The sequence below is a fragment of the Dipodomys ordii genome, unplaced genomic scaffold, assembly GCF_000151885.1.
Source record: "Dipodomys ordii isolate 6190 unplaced genomic scaffold, Dord_2.0 Scaffold12, whole genome shotgun sequence".
Classification (NCBI taxonomy): Eukaryota; Metazoa; Chordata; class Mammalia; order Rodentia; family Heteromyidae; genus Dipodomys; species Dipodomys ordii.
In genome coordinates this window covers 5040474-5057572 of record NW_012267228.1, presented here as the reverse complement: position 1 = coordinate 5057572, position 17099 = coordinate 5040474, and the positions used below count along the sequence as shown (strand labels likewise).

Genomic DNA, 17099 nt, shown 5'->3' with positions numbered 1-17099 from the left:
TAGAATAAATTGTGTGCTAAAATCCTAAAGAATCCAGTGCCCAGTTTCCTTCTTTATGAGTGGAAATGAGTGCAGAGAGCCTGCTAGAATCAATGTTATCTTTTACTGAGCTCTGTTTAAGAGAAATAACCAGCCTTGTATGCATGAACTGTTTTGTTGAATAGTAACTCCTTTCTACAGCCACTTGAAGAAAATACAAATTTTTTTAGAGAGCTAACCAGATCATTAGATTCCCAAAGAAACCTAACTCAGATAAGCAAAAGCAAGTCAACAAGTGTCAATAAGGAATACTATTGATTTGACCTGTGCAGCCACCTCTTTGAATTGTGTGAGAAGAGCTCTATTTCTTGAAACTGTCACCTCTTACAGCACTGACCACAGCCCTGTCTCCCTTCCATGTGCTTGACCCTCATTGTCTCTTTGTCATGTGATGGGAGGGAAAAAGAGGAAGTGGTTGATAGGTGGAGCCCATAGCAGTAGTTTGAGCATTCAGTGGCTCTGGAAATCTCCCAGAGATCACAGGGGTCTAATCTGAGCCTCATCTGAACATGAGGCCTGGTTCCCATGTCACTTATCAGCTGCCTAAAACACTGTGATACCCACTAAACTATAAGATTGCTTTATAGCCCGGGTCTATGACAAGGCATAGCTGGTCCACGTTCGTCTCCAAGTCTTCATTTTCACACTAAAGCATGGATGTGATCAGTGACTGCTTCCTAGGGTTCATGTGGCACTTAACGAGAAAGGCTGTATGAGAAGTGTTGTTGTTTATCATTCTAGCCAAGGTTGCAGTTTTTTTTGGTGAAAAGATTAGGAAAAGTGAATTGCATGGGTGTACAAAAGTAAGCCCATCTCCTTCTACTGGTTCTTGACTTGTAGAGTCTGCCTGCCTTCACTGATGGCACTGTGGGCAGGGTAGAAGAGGGTACTGTCATCTTCATTTTTACAGAGACATCCAAGGAAGATCAGAAGGGTTAAGTGTGCACGGGCTCATTTTCCTGTGTCCCGCTGAGATCGGCAGAGCTGAGATTCAAACCTGGCTCATGTGATGCTGAATCTGACCTTGTTTTGTCCCTTGAGTCTCAGAGGACACCCCAGGCCCATCGCAGTGTTTCTCCTTGCCTCATTCTGAAGAGGGGACTGGAGAATTCTTTGGGACCTGGCCTCCTGGCTCTCTGCTCATTTGGAAATTCTTTCTGAATAACATTGAACTTTATGTTGGGCTTATTGTATCCATAGGCTATGAAAAAATGTTTTTATTTGCATTTGATCTGAAAAATTCATGGTTTTAGAGGATGGCATTAAACGAAAAAGATAATCACAGATCAGTAGCTGGAAGAGACATGAGTGTATATTATGGCCAACTGGTCAATCTTGGACCTGTTATTCTATTTTCCTAAGCTTTTGTTTTCTCATCTGCAAAATGGGGCTAATAGGAGCACCTACTATTGAGTCCATTGTTGAGATGAACAGAATTGGTCTGCAGTAAGTACTGAAATGGTCTGTTATCTCCATGCTGATACTGATGAGGGTGTTTTTAGCTCACTAGAAATGCAAAGCAACTGAGATCCTTGTGTCTTTCCTAAGACTTCTCATACAGATTCCATTGTGAATGTGTTATTTGAAGGCCACACAACTATTAGACGTGTTGAAGTGAGGATTTATCTATAGGTTAGCCTTACACTAATTTTTTTGTCTTCTTTATTTTCAATCGACACAAAAGAATATCTAGTCTACTAAAACAAGGAAAAGTCATCCCTGTATTTATTTCTGTGCAGGCATGTACACTGACCTTGTATTTACCTTTGTTTAGGGTTTGATGCGTACTTTACATCCCGTACCCTGGAGAACAATAGAAGAAACGTGTGGTTTGCAGAATACTGGGAAGAAAACTTCAACTGTAAATTGACGATTAGCGGATCCAAAAAAGAAGACACAGATCGCAAATGCACAGGTAATTTCATTCCTCATGTCCTTCTCTGGTGATGTTACATGGTCAGAATCAAAATGTCTGCATAGCTGACAGAAGGAAGCGTGGTTGAAGACAAATTGAGGAAGTAAATTGAATTTTACTAGATTTTCAGAAAATGGAACATAAGACTTGCAGGGAAGTACAGACAAGATTGTATTCTGTTCTGCCTGTCCATCTATCAGTAATTGACATTTTCTTTGGCTCTTTGAATTCGGGAAGGGTCAGGTGCCTTTTGAATGGTCTTCTTGATAAATATTAGTTCATGTGATAGTGGGAAGTCATTCTCAGATAGACAAAAGTCTCTGAGAAATTCCATAGCAGGATTAGATTTAGCTGTCCTCATACACAGCCTATTTGATTAAGGAACCAAAGTGCTTGAGTCTATAATGATGAGAATTCCAAGTGATTTCCACAATGTGGAAGTTGACTTACCTGTTATTTAAAAATCAGCCTAGAATCACTTCCTACTCCTCATGTAAAGTCTCGTATGATTTTTTTTCTCCTGAATAAAAAATGTGGGTATACAAGTAGCCAGCAGGAAACATCACACAGCAATTCATTTATTCATTCATAAATATTTATTAAACTGCCTCCTTTCTGCTGAGCACCGCACTAGACTTGGTGGCATCATGGGAAGCAATGCCAAGTAAGGAAGGCTTCCACCTTGAGTCAAGTCTGCAGGGCAGGAGTTTGGTATGATTTCAATGATCTCTGAGATAAATGCATAATTATAAACTGAAATGCATGTTCAGAATGTATGAGGTTGTATCACTTAAAAAATCGACTCCTATTGAGGGTATAAACTTCCTCCAGTGATTTACTTGATACTGGGAAGGAAGTTCAGAGGCCAAGCACTTTCCCAGCATGTGAGGATTAGGCTTTACTTTTTATTTTTTTTTAAAGCCGCATTTGATGGAATGATGCTTAGGTTAAAATAGAAAGCTTCTGTGACGAGTAGAAAAGTGAACTTGGAAGTTTTTGTTGTTTCCCTCGGGCCCTGAACCCTAGGTCGGCTTCGGTCACTCACAGCTGATGCTCTACTACTTGAATCAGGCTTCTAGACAAGCTTTTTACTAATTAATTGGAGACAGAGGTGTGTGTGTGTGTGTCTAAGTGTGTGTGTGTGTAAGTGTGTATGTGTGTGTGTGTGTGTGTGCCAGGACTGGGGCTTGAACTCAAGGCCTGTGTGCTATCCCCTATCTTTTTCTGCTCAAAGCAAACCCTGGCTACAGTTCTACTTCTAGCTTGGTGGTGGTGGTTGACTGGACTTTGCTGCCTGGGCTGGCTTCACACTGCAGTCCTCAGCTTTCAGCCCGCTGAGTAGCAAGGATTATATATGTGAGCCACCAGCCTCCAGCAGAGATGAAGTCTTAAGGACTTTTCTACCCAAGCTGGTTTTGAACTGAGATCCTAGGATTTTAGCTAGGTTCTCAGTGCTCACCTTAGGTTTGGGGAGTTTTCAATACAATCACATAGCCAAGAAAATAGCAAGAATAATTGTCGAAGCTCTGCAGATATGATAAACAAAAATATGTGGTTGAAGTATACAGAGTAAGTGAAGAATGTGAGCTGAGTCTAACATAGAACAATATAGAGTCAGATGTGTTGAGATGCACTTGGTGTTTGGCCTTGGTTTTGAGTATTGAATGTCCGTGGGAAAATGATTATAATGATGATATGATATACTGTATCATCTCATTACATCTTAAATAGCATCTTGATGCTATACTCCAGTAATTGTCAACCATTTATACTGGTGACCTTAAGGCATAAAACTTTTTTTTTTTTTGGTCCGGTCATCGGGCCTGAACTCTGGGCCTGGGCGCTGTCCCTCAGCTCTTCAGCTCAAGGCTAGTGCTCTACCACTTGAGCCACAGCATCACTTCCGGCTTTTTTCTTTTTGCTTATATGGTGCTGAGGAATCAAACCCAGGGCCTCAGACATGCAAGGCAAGTGCTCTACCACTGAGCCACCTTCCCAGTCCAAAGCATAAAACTTTTTAAGGTATAAAATCTTTATAAAATTTGCAATATGATTATGAAAGGAACACTTGTTGCTGGGTGCTAGCAGATCATACCTATTATACTCCTAGCTACTAGAGGAGGCTGAAGTCTAGAGGATTGTGGCTTAAGGCCAGCCTGGACAGTAAAGTCTTTGAAACTCCATTTCCACATGAACCAGCAAAAAGCTGGGCTGGTGGCATGGCACAAGTGGTAGAGCACCAGCCATGCAAACTTGATACCTTGAGTTCAAAAGGCAGTGGAAATGGACATGTGTTGGACAGAGTCCCAGAGTTGGTTTATGCTGGCAATCAGTCAGGTGGGATGTGTACAATGTGTGCCACTTTGTGCTGCAAAGAAGACAAGTCTGCTTCAGTGGGGTCTTCTTTTCTTTTTCTGTTAAGTAGCAGAGTAAAGAACAGATTCGTGACTGCCACCAGTAATACAGAATCAATCGGAGATGTATGCAGCTGGCCTAAGAGCTAACCAGAAAACCACATTCTCAAAACCATGTCCGAGAACAGAGAGATCTTTTCAGAAATACATTTCTTCCCACGATTGTGAGAAAAGGAATAAAACTAATTCAGTATTGACGAGACCTAGGTGACACCGAGCTCTCGAGTGGAAACTTGAAAAATTAGTTTGACATGTAGCTAATTTGTCTGTGAGACAGGGGACACTCAAGTGTAGAGAAGACTCCTGCTGAGTTATGACAGTTCTCAGAGTCTCTTGGACACGGATGGGGTCTGCAGAGTCCGGATGTAGGTGGAGTGGATTTCCTGGTGGGCACTCAGGGTACTTCTGCCTAGGGCTAAGGCCCTCTAAGTTTGTGTGTTGTCCTGTGCGTAGTATTCCATCCACAGCCACATTCCAGTGCTAGGATCATGGAGAATCTGAGTTTATGAAGACCGGTCTGATCATCCTCCTCACCACCCATCTACAGAAATGGAGGTGGACGTATTTCTTCTCCTTCCATGTGATCTCTGATGACATTTGCTACATCCCCCGTAACCCTCGATAATCTAGCTGCCCTCTTGTGCTCCCGTCTGTCCTCCACCAGGGTGAGGCACACTCCACTGTGTGGCTCCACCGGTGCTACGCCTCCAGTTGTTGATTAGAGGGAAGAGGCTGGCCAGGTGTTTGTCTGTCTTCCTTTTCTCTTGTCCACATCCAACTCAACAACCAAATGATTGCACAGAAAGCTCTTGTTCTTGACATCTCTGTCTGCAAGTGAAACATTGGGAGGGAGAACTCACACTGAGAGGGGTAAGGTGGGAAAGAGAAATGATGGACGGAAGTGACCTCCCATTGTGGAGATGAGTCCCTACAAGGAGAGAGAGGAAACACGTCTTCATCTGGGAGATGAATGGACAGCGGAAAGGAGCACTGATGGATTTGGGGGGATGAGAGGAAGGGAAAGCTGCTCTGGTGACCTTATTTTTTAAACATTAAGTGAATGGGTACAGGAGGAAAAAGCAACCAGCTGGAGGAGCTGGATGAATGGTTTAGCACTGTGGATTGATTTTAGAGACCCTGGACATTTGGAGCTGAGAGCTACAGAAAATAATCTTCCTATATATCTGTATCTGGGCTTCACTGCTCAAGAATAAGTGGATCTTGGGATAATTCACTCCTGGGATATAAACATAAATTACAATGCAAAATCGCATTGATTTTTTTTTAATTCTAGAATTTCTTTAGCCAAAGGAACTAGTTGCTGTTATGCGCTAGCTCCAAGAAGGCCAACAGAAAAGTAATCATTTGACACATTTTGAATGCAAAGGATGAGCTTCGTACCATGGGGAAGAGCAAGGTCCTGGGGTCATGGTGAAATGGGAAGTTCTATATTCTCATGAAAGGAAAAGGTCATGAGAAGAATCACTGTTGGAAAACCCCGAAGATGGATCAAACCAGCTCTACATGCTTTATCATCTTGCTTGGGGCCAGAGGGGCAGGCATTCTTATATAAAAAATCACCTGAGCTGTCATGTCATCTTCATTCTTATGAGTGATCCATGCTCACAAAACCTACGCTTGAAGCAAGTGATGTGACCACCTTATTTAATATTAAAGGATATTCCCTGATAGCCCAGTCTGAGTTTCTCAACCTGGAGCCTTAGATCCCTTTCTCCCAACTTCTCTGGCAGTGATCGTATTTCCTCTAATGGAGACAGAGCTTGGATGTAGGCTGCCACCTTGCAAGTAGATGTCCAGTAGAGCAAGCTTATTAGTCTAAGCTTAGCACAAAATACAAACTCCACCTGACAAAATGCTAGTGGCATTGGGCTCCTCCACAGTAGACGAGATTCTCTTATAGATAGTACCTACTGTGCGTCCGATGAGGTGAACTCTAGGCCTTTCACCATACAGTGTCTCCCTGAGGTAGGGATATTAGATGTAATTGGGGTTCAAGTTATACTTCTATCCCAGCCCCTACTCGTAGGCTACCTGTGGACCCTGTTCCCCCTTTGAGAATCACAGAAAACAGCTGTCACCAGAGGCCAGTTCTCAGTCTGATCTCACTGAGAATGAAAGCTGTAGTGATACTAAGGTGAAGGAAAATGAGGAGAAATTGAGGCTATCTTTGGTCAGGAAAATCACTGTGGTGATGTAGTTGAGAACCCGCAGGTCTGCGAATGAGGGAAGCCAGGGTTTCCCACAAGACATTCATGGCCGGATCTATGAAAGGTTGGAAAACACCATCACCCCTCCCCAACGCCATTCCTTCCTTCCGAGATGAGGAAATCCCACGCCCAGGGCTGTGATGGGTATTGAATCAGATACCTCAGAGGACAAATCCGAGACGTCAGCACCCAGCCATGGCTCAGCGGGGGCCACACTGGCCAGTGTCACCGTGGGAGGAATTCCTGAGACTCCTGCACGGCGGGCTGGTGAGAGGATCATCAGGTAGACATGAAACTTCAATGGGAAAACAAAGCACAGCACACGGACAAGAGATCTTCACTGGTGCACACCTTATTCCTTGATACATCGAGGTTCCAGAAAGGGGGCAGCAGGGCATCCTGTGGTCTGAATTCAAGGCCCAGGAGGCTAGAGCCCTAGGATACACGGTGTGTCCTAGCAGGGTGGGGGCCCTGGGCTTGCTTGACTCCTCACACCCCACCTGCTGTCCATTTCCCCCGGTGAGCTGTCTCCTGGTCAGTCTCAGCAGCAGGCCCCAGGTCTCCACTCCCAAGTGCGATCTCTGCACTGAGAGGAAAGTTCTGGGAATCTGACTGTGTGTGCCTGTGGCAGCCGCACAAATGATCGCACTGTGTCTGGTGGTTTTCACAGAATGTCTGTCTAATGAACTTTCCATCACTGTCTGTGAGCACCGACCCGCCAGTTACTTCCTCTTCAGGAAGAAGGGATTCAGGACTTGCAAATCTATTATCCTATAAGGAACAATTGGGCTTTCTGGGATTTGTTTCCCTCTTATGGTGACAGTGGATAAATATACTGGTGACACCGGTCTACCTGTTGTATTTCATTGTGTCTGTTTTTGAGTCACACTAGAAGCAAATTCACTTTTTATGTGGGTCCCTGGTGAACCAGTGTTCTTTTTGGAAAGAGATAAGGTAGAACATATTCTGTGTGTGTGTGTGTGTGTGTGTGTGTGTGTGTTACTTGGGATTGACTTCAGGTAAGTACTGTAGTTATTTCTTAGATAGATCCTGTGCTCTTCCTTACCCTTTCTTTTCAGTCCTCTCACTTCCGAGACCTGGATAGCTGAGATTATGGGATGCATTACTATGCCTGGCCTAATAGCACACATTTGAATGTCTACTTTGTCAAAGGTCAGAATCCTTAAACTGGGTTATTCTTTGTACCTCACTTCTCAAAACTACCAGTTTAACTGGTTTAGAAAGCCTGTTATTAAGTGTTATTGGTACATAGCCTCAACTCTTAATTCTTGGGTTAGAAAACTGAAATACCACCTATCTATATAATCTGTTAAACAGACTTTTAAGACAAAAAAGTTAGACTCAAGAAAGGCAAGTGTTTTGAGACTATATATGTGTGTCTGTGTGTGTACAAAAGATTCATGATGATACTAATTCCCTTTCCCTGTTATTTTATCATTTTGTTGTGAATTGATCTTTAATTGGCATATAGATATTGTGTTGTGCCATGTAATTTATATCACATGATTACAGAATCTGTATCAGAAGGTGGTAGATAAATAGCATCTGATTTTTTAGTGCTGCAAAACTCCTTCAAGCCATTTCAATGTGAACTGATGTAAAATATACTTCTACACATCTGTTCATTCTTAGAGAAATAGCATGCAGATTGGTTACAGTTTAATCTCTCTTAAGTATGTATTACAGGACTGTGTATTAAGAGGGTTCTTTGTTAATTTTTGATTCTCTGACTCATCTCCCAGTACCAGAATCCTGACTGACATTTCTCTCCTGTCATCAGTCTTCAGTGATCTCTTATCTACTTCTAAATGGCTAGTTTCTATTTTTGTGGGACATGGAAACATGTCAAATTATCAAGAATTTGTGTTAATGACTCCTTGATTAGAATACAAACATTAAAGAGAATTGAATGTCTCTGAGTCATCACAGAAATGCCAAGGTCTATAACCTTGTGAATTTGGTGAAGGATGTTCACAGGAGCTAGTTAGATGAATTTGCTAATATGATTTTAGTAGATGAGATAGCAATTAACATAAGATTCTCAACATTAAAATGATCTGAATGTCACATCAGAGATCCTCATTGATCTTGGAAAGCCTCTTTAAATCCCACCGAAACATATGGAATTGAGTAATAATCTATGTCTCCAGAAGGTGATTATGTTTCTCAACTATATGCAGTCAAAAATAAGCTTTCATGAACAATATTAAATATCATGCCGGAACTATGATTTTGTTTATTCATTCACTTAATCTGAAAAGTTGATTTTCTTGTAGTAATATCAGTCATGACATGTAGGAATTTCAGAACAAAAGATAACTAACCTCATTTTGAGGAGGTCATATTAACTCCCCCATGTCAATTGTCAATTATTCCACTGGATGGGTCTGAGAGAAGATGGCACAGATGATTAGACAAACGCCTGATCCCAAAAGCAATGATTTGTGCGACCTCTCCTCCCACTACGAATGGTTGCAGTTAAAAATTTCAATCACTCAAATCACCGGTGTAAAAAGCACTGAACTTTCACCCTGTCCTATAATCTCCTTTTGTTTTTCTAATCTCTGATCTGGTGTTTCACAGAAAGTTCACTGTCTTTTCTACAGCCCCTGGTCTTCAAGAGCCACCTGGTTCCCAAGATCTTTTGAAAGTTTAGGTCCTTTCTTCTGATCACTAAAATCTGTTTGTGGTCTCAAACTGCCCACACATCCAGCTCCAGGAACGTGTTGTCTATTCTTGCCATTGCTAGTGGAGACAGGATTGCTCCTAAAGCATGGATTCTTGGCCCCAGCTTTAGCGGTTCTTCAAGTTGCATTTTGGTTGTTCTGACTTATAGGACCCTCCTTTGGCTATATTAGGGGAGGATCTTTCCAGAAGCTTGCATTTATCTTACACACATTCTCCTTGCCATTCCTTGCTCATCTTCCACTGCAGACTGTCTTTATAGAGACTGGGGAAATGGACCAACCTAGATATATTCATATCTTTCTGAGTCTTTTGTATAAGATGTGCACACACATCCTGATTCTTTTATTCTGTGTGTGTGTATGTATGTGTGTGAAAACACTGCAGCTTGAACTCAGAATCTTTCATTTTTGCTCAGATTGTTTTTCTTCAAGATTAGCACTCTACAACTGGAGCCACACCATTACTTCTAACCTTTTAAATTAGAAATAAGGTTGACTCTGATTTGTCTACTCAGGCTGGCTTTGAACATCCATCCTCAGATCTCAGCCTCCTAAGTAGCTAGAATTACTGGCATGAGCTATCAGCACCGGGCTCACCCAGCAACTTTTGAAGCTCAGAGCCTAGTACTGACCATAGAGCACTGACTATTAAAATTAAAAATGCCTTCTTTTTTTGAAAGCAGGATAGAATTTACTTTATCTGTTTAATTATCATTTATTGTTATTATACCTATGTATATGTATATACATGTATATGTATATACCTATGTATATGTACCTAGGAGTTGCAGCTACATAAGTCAGTTAATGAGCACATGTCTTTCTGACCAGAGTGACTTCTTCCCTTGTTTTCTCCCAGTTTTCTCCCTCCCAACCTCCCTCCCCGACAAGTTGTATAGTTCATTTTCAACCTTGTGTCTAATGAGTATCGCCGCGGCATTTGTTCACCCTTTGTCCCACCATTTCTATGTTCCCCTTTGCCCTCCCCAAAACAGATACGCCTTCTTTTTATTATTATTCATTTACTTTATTGTTATTATAGAGGTGATGTACAGGAGGATTACAACGAATGAGTCAGGTGATGAGCACATTTCCTTTCGTACAGTGTCTTCTGTTCCCTCTTTCTCTTCCAGCCCTCTGTCCTGTCTCCAGCCATGCATTGTGTAGTTCATGTTCAGCAATGTCCAGTGAACTCCGCTGCTGCACTTCTTCATCCTTTTCCCCTCGAGTTCTGTACCCTAGACCCCCTTTCCAAAGGTGTACTCTTGAATACATCAGAATCATCAAAAACTAAAAAAGAAGAGGAAAAAAAGAGAGTGGTCTTCTGTTTCCATATCTTGGAGTTCCTTTCAATAGGTATATGATTTTATACACACATGAAGAGGTGCTTAGGCATTGTGTCTTTGTCTTTCTCTCCTAAGAGTACCCTCTTTTGGTCTCCCTGTGTGAGTATCTCACATCCTGTGTAATTTATCTTATCCCAGTTATTGTAGGCCTAATTTCTGCATATCAGAGAGAACATGGGTTGCTTGTCTCTCTGAGCATGGATTACCTCACCAAGATATGGACACAGCAAGATGCCCCACAACAGCTGAATGGTGACAAAAAATGTGGCACCTATACACAAAGAAATTTTCCCAGTCGGGGGACTGGATCTCTGCTGCCTTACTCAGCCTAACATTTAGAGATGGAGCCTGCTGTGAATGAATCCTCTTTCCACCACTAACCCTGCAAATAATGAGAGGGCTCCCTCACACACCTCATTTTCATTCAGCTCACATTTCTTCACATTTCTTCTTGCTGTATGGTACATGAGGGTATCAAGAGGAAATGTGTTTAATTCTGGGCGGAATGGAGCCAGGCAGAGGACTAGAAAGTGGAGAATGCAGAAGTATTCTGAGCAAAACTGTTTTTATAATGGCTGTGAGCCATAATTATTTGAGCTGTGTGTCATTTCTTTCTCATTAACTCCAGCATGCAATGGCCTCAAAAATAGGAGTTACAGCCTTTCAGTATTGAGAAAGTCTGTTGGGTTAGGCAGTTAGTGAAAAGGAATTCCTGAGCTAGTGGAGTTAGTACATATGCATCTTCTTCACAACCATCCTGGTAAACAAAGTGCTCTGCTAAGCAATGTAAGTGTTATAAATGGGATGTTCACAGCCATTTTAATAGTCATAAGAAAGGGCTGTTGAATGACTTACCAAGTGTCATCCGACAAGTTAAAATGGAATATTGCCTTCCTTACAATGAGCTAATTCTACTGGAGCTTCTCAATCCCCCCCCCACCCTCAAGGAGAAATATGGGCACTGAAAACACTTTTATGGTCTTACACCATGCACAATGCCATCATCATTTTTCTACAAGATGTGCTTACAAGATAAATATAAACACCACATCAAAACCTTCTGGAGAGACTTCTAGCCTTGCCTTCCTGTTTGCAGCGATGGGAGATCCAGGCTTGTACACCCACAGGGGCTACACGCATCCTCACCTTCACCGTGTGCTCTATCGCTTGCTTCCTGTAACACAGCCATGGATGTGCCTCAGACGGAGCCTGGGTCTACCTGTGGGAAGTTTACCCATGGAAGAAGCAAAGACTTCACAAGCATGAAGTAGAACTAGGCTGGTGGATGTTTTTGCTTGTGGGTTAGTTTTTCTTTTGTCCTTCCTTCCTTCCTTCCTTCCTTCCTTCCTTCCTTCCTTCCTTCCTTCCTTCCTTCCTTCCTTCCTTCCTTCCTTCCTTCCCCCCCTCTCTCTCTCTCCTTTCTTTGTGCCAGTACTGGGCTTGAACTCAGGGCCCAGGAACTTACCCTTTAGCTATTCCACTGAAGGCTAGCACTTTACTACTAGAGCCACACCTCTGCTTCCAGCTTCTTTTTGGTGGTTCATTGGAGAGAAGAGTCTCACAGAGTCTCCTGCTTGGGTTGGTTGGCTTCAAACTATGATCCTCAGACCTCAGCCTTCTGAGTAGCTCAGATTACAGGCAGAAACTACCAGTGCCCAGCTTGGTGGAGGTATTAGTACTCCATGGCTTTATGTGCCAACTCCTGGTTTATTTTTGCAGTACTGAGTCTTGAACCCAGGGCACTGTGCATACCAGGCAAATAGTTCACCCCTTAAGCCACACCTTATGTTCTTTTGTTTTTGAGATATAATCCCTCTAAATTTGCCCAGGCTGGCCTGGAACTCTGGATCCTCCTGCCTCCAACTTCCACATAGCTGGTATGGTGGGCATGCAGCACCATTCCCGGCCCTTAAGGGCCACCTGGGTAAGCATCCTTGATGGCGGTGCCTGTGATAAAAATAAAAAAGGCATGCCTCTCCAAAGTCCCTTCTGGAACTCCCCCGTCATGCTCACCTCCAGCATTATTCTTTCTTCACCTTGGACATTGTTTACCTGGTGAATCTTCTATTGTCCCATCATCACCTGACCCCATATCAACCTTTGTGAGCCAGAGAAGGCGGGCATCCTCCACAGACCACCCCCACACACCCTTTCAAAGGTGAAGACAAAAACTCAGCCCTGAAAGGCACTTTGGGACTTACCCAACAGCATGGCCACCAATGAGAGAAGAAAAGCATCAGAATTAAATCATAGCACACTTTCATTTCCCAGCCATCCTGACACATTTCACTCTCAGCAAACGGGTGTTTGGAGCAAGGGAACTGGGCGAGTAAACTTAGTTGGCTAGAGACCGCAGGAGAAGTCTTCCTAGCGTTCACGGGAGTTCCGATCCCCACGCTGGCAGCACAGGATACACCCTAAAGCAGCTCTATTAAATAAACAGAAGTGGTCATTAGTACCGTGAATGAGACCAACAAAAGCCCGTAGTAGAAAATAGCAGTCAACCATTTTGTTTTCTGGCATGCAGAGTCAGCGGACATTACCACAAGAGCCCAGGGTGTCTGTGAGGGGTCGTTCCTGACATCAGGATGCCTGTGGAATGGCCTTAGCTTACACGGTTATTTCTCCGAGCGCTCTCCCTCCTCCGCTCTGTTCTAAGACTCAGAGGAGCTGAACATTGAGTCAGTATTTCTCTTGTGGAGCTAACTTTCTTCTTCTGTTCTTTATCTTTAAAAAAAAAAGAACATTATTATCTTTCAGTAATCACAAGAGTTGAAATATCACGAAGTAGTTTATGCACACAGTCTGTGACATTCAGTGTCATCTTTCTACATTCTCACCCTTCCCTCTCTTCCCTCTCCATCTCTCCCCTCACTCTTTCTAGTTTTGTAGGCTATACATTGGATTCCTGTCTGCATCCTCTCTCCCTACTCTTGTTCACTCATCCACATGTTCCCCTAGACCCCACCCGTTTAGAATATCTGCTTCATGGTGTTTATTTTGCTGAGTCTTTTTAAGGAATGATGCTTTCTGAGTTCTCCCTTGAATCTGCTACATTTCAGTTAATACGTTTGTGTGCACTTATACACCACCTGATGTGTTTACTTATAAGTTTATAAACTGAATCTATCTTCCACATAAAGGGAAAACATGCATGCTTTGTCTTTCTGGTCCTGACTCACCTCATGTAATATAATTTTGGGGGGGTCCGGTCATGGGGTCTGAACTCTGTCCCTCAGCTCTTCAGAACAAGGCTAGTGCTCTACCACTTGAGCCACCTTCCCAACCCCTATAATTTTTTTTCTAACCATCCCTTTGCTTCTGGGCACTTAGGCTCATAAGTACCTTTAGTAAAATACATTTGATGATGACCCTTTTAAGTTCCCTAACTACAAACAGCTCAGTAGAGAGGCTAGCAACAAGACCCTATTTTCTCCTTCCTGAACTCAAAAGAGGGTATTGTTTCTTCAGGTTGCTCTTCCAACCTTAGTTGTATATCAACAAAATACCATTAAAAACTTTTTCATAGGAACAATATGGGACACAAACTCCATGTCTCATAGGTAACACAATCACACGACAAGGAAACAGCTTCCTGAGTGTGAAATTCTCTGCGTCTTTCTCCTTCTCTCAGCTGCCACCACCCTGGACATGAACAGAGGCCCTAACCCTTGTGGAGACAGAATGAAAAAGCAGAGCACTGCAAAAGAATACATTGAGGGGAATACATACAAGGCCCAGTAGTGGCAGTTATAAACTGAGATTCCAAAGCAGGAAGTAGCTGAAGCCAAAGTGGGCAGTTCATCCCGGAAGGAAAAGATTGAATTGCATTGTAAGAATCGAGTGCTTTTCCCCTTGAGAAAATACTATGGCACTCCTGCCCAAGTGTCAGACAACTTTGTGACTAATGGCCACATGTTGGAATTAAGTTTTTAAGGCACAACAAAAACAAAGAAAAAGAAAGCAAAGTTAATAGGTGAAGTGGAAGAAAAATCCCTCTGTGGCTAGAAGTGTACCAAAAAAAATCACTAGAACGAGCAGTGGCTGGACTTCTGATGTCTGCCAGGCTGACTATTCATGCGACCAGATAAATCCAGATCAGACTTACCTTTCCAGATCCTTCTTACCTTTCTTAGACAAGTTTGCAACTGAAGATGTGTTACAGAATTTTAAACACTCGAAATTGATGGTATTTTTAGGGTACACAATGAAACTTCTGTTCTTCTGGATATTCCGGGCATTTCAGTAGCCACACCTTCATAGAGACTGGTAAAATCCTCAGTGGGTCTCAGGCCTTTAAGGGGTAGAGCTCTGTGGCTCTCATCTTTCATATCTATAAAGGAATTCTTCCTACCACAGGGCCTTTGTTTGTACCATTTGTCCTACCTGTAATTCTTCTTCCTCTCCGCAACTCAACCGCTGGCTAGTTAATGAGTTAACTCATTCTTGGTATCTTGGGGCGCATCTCTCTGGGAAGGCCTCTACCAAGGAGAGATGACTGTTCTTGAAAGCCAGATCTCACCCTCTGACAAGGGAAATATCACGTGTGTCCGAAACTCTAGGAGTGTGCCCCACGCCTTCCCTTCCCCAAGAACAGCCTTGTGGATGGTTTTTTTCTGTCACTTATTCCTCCTTTGATAGCCACAGTGTCTGTGTTCTCCTTTTAAAACATAGACTACAAGGAATTAGCGTCTTCCTGTCTTACATTAACAGCTCACAAACTAAGGCATTTTTATGATACCACCCAGTTTGTGATACTACCCCAGCCTGGGACACTGATGGCTGACATTGGTAAGCCGAGCTACTCAGTGTTCTGAGAGCTGGAAGATCATGTTACAAAGCACAGGTTCATGAGATACCAGCTCCAAGGCAGATAGCAAAAAGCCAGGCTGGAGGTGTGGCCCAGCCGGTAAGAGCAGCACCAACTTGGCAAGTAAGCTGAATAAGCACGAGGCTGTGAGGTAAAACCCTAGTAGAGTCCCACACGGGCAAAAAGTAATCTAGATTTAAAAGAAATAAATTCTCCTCCTTGGAATTTTAGAAATCACAAGCTGTCTATTATTAATTGTAGTGGAATGTTTGCTTTGGTTTTGTTGTATAGTGGTACCAGAGCTTGAAATAAGGACTTGAGTACTGTCCCTGAGCTTTTTCCCTCAAGACTAACACTCTACCATTTCTGTTATAGCTCCACTTCTGGCTATTTGGTGATTAATTGGCCATTAGAGTCTTCAGAACTTCCCTGCCTGGGCTGGTTTCAAACTATGATCTTTACATCTCAGCCTCCTGAATGGCTAGGATTATAGGCATGAGCCTCCTGAATGGCTAGGATTATAGGCATGACCCACTGGCACCAGGGATACTTGATTATTTACATTGATTTTCCGTCGTTGCATTGGCCAAGTATTTACTTTTATACCTTCCAAACTTTGTCGATTTATATAAATCACATTAGGAAAAATCCGAGGACCTATTAGCCTCTCTGGTTTTTGTCTTACTTGTTGTTTTGATTACTTCCTTGGGACAAATTTCTAGACATTGTGAAATGCAGTCGTGGTGAAAGCTAAGGATGTTGAAGTCCATTTGTCTTAAATGAATTTCAGTTCCTACCTCAAACTAGCTGTGAAGTCTAAGCTCAGGACTTTGTCCTCTGTGTTGGTTTTCTAGTTGATAAAAAACTGTGGGATGATTATCCTGTTTATCTAATGAGGTTACATTCTGATGGGTGTTTTAAGAAAAGGCGATAAACGAGTTGGTACATGTCACACGTGTTCAGTGGAATGCCGAGGCCGCCGGAAGCCTCTGAGAAATGATCGTAGCATGTACATTATCTACTTTGGTCATTATCCAGTCAAATGGGATCAATAATATTTTTAGACGATGGAAAATATATCTCCAAGTTAGCTTCTGAAAGCAGAAAACTAATTTATTCCGCCTCTGGCACCACTGCTAAAATGTTACCTCTGTTTTGATTTGTATTTCTTGGAAAACATGCGAGATTGAATATTTTTTCCATATGTTTAGGTACTGATTTATCCGTGTTATGAGATGTGCTTCAGAGCCTCTAAATTGTTTTCCCGTCCCTCATGCCATGCGGCCGCCCCTCCAGCTCAGCCGCACTGGCGGCGCTGCTGGTATTTACAGCCTGCCAAAGAGAACAGAAAAGCAAAGTTCTTAGTTTTGTTAAGTGGCTGGTCCAAGCAAGTAACATCTGACAGAGCCAAGTAGCATGTTCCTGGCCTGAACAGGTCAATGCCATATTTAAAAAATAATAATAAGCTCCATGAAGCCTAATTTTCTTTGTAAACATTTACACCCTTAGAAGAATACAATTGAAAGATCTGTAAAACTCCTTTCTTTAGCCTGTTAGGGAAACAAGAAAGAAACCTTCACTACGGGCAGCACTAGTGGCTCACATGTGTAATCCTAGCTAATCAGCTAGGAGGCTGAGA

The 17099-nt window shown here is 42.6% G+C and overlaps 1 protein-coding gene across 2 annotated transcripts in view; it reads left to right on the top strand.

The window, feature by feature from the left end:
• Positions 1 to 17099, top strand: part of Grm7 (glutamate receptor, metabotropic 7) — a 595106-nt gene that overhangs the window by 361248 nt on the left and 216759 nt on the right. For both annotated transcript variants that reach the window (XM_013010417.1, XM_013010416.1), the window contains exon 5: positions 1814 to 1954. In XM_013010417.1, coding sequence (XP_012865871.1) covers positions 1814 to 1954 — 141 coding nt within the window. The remainder of the gene's footprint in view (positions 1 to 1813; positions 1955 to 17099) is intronic.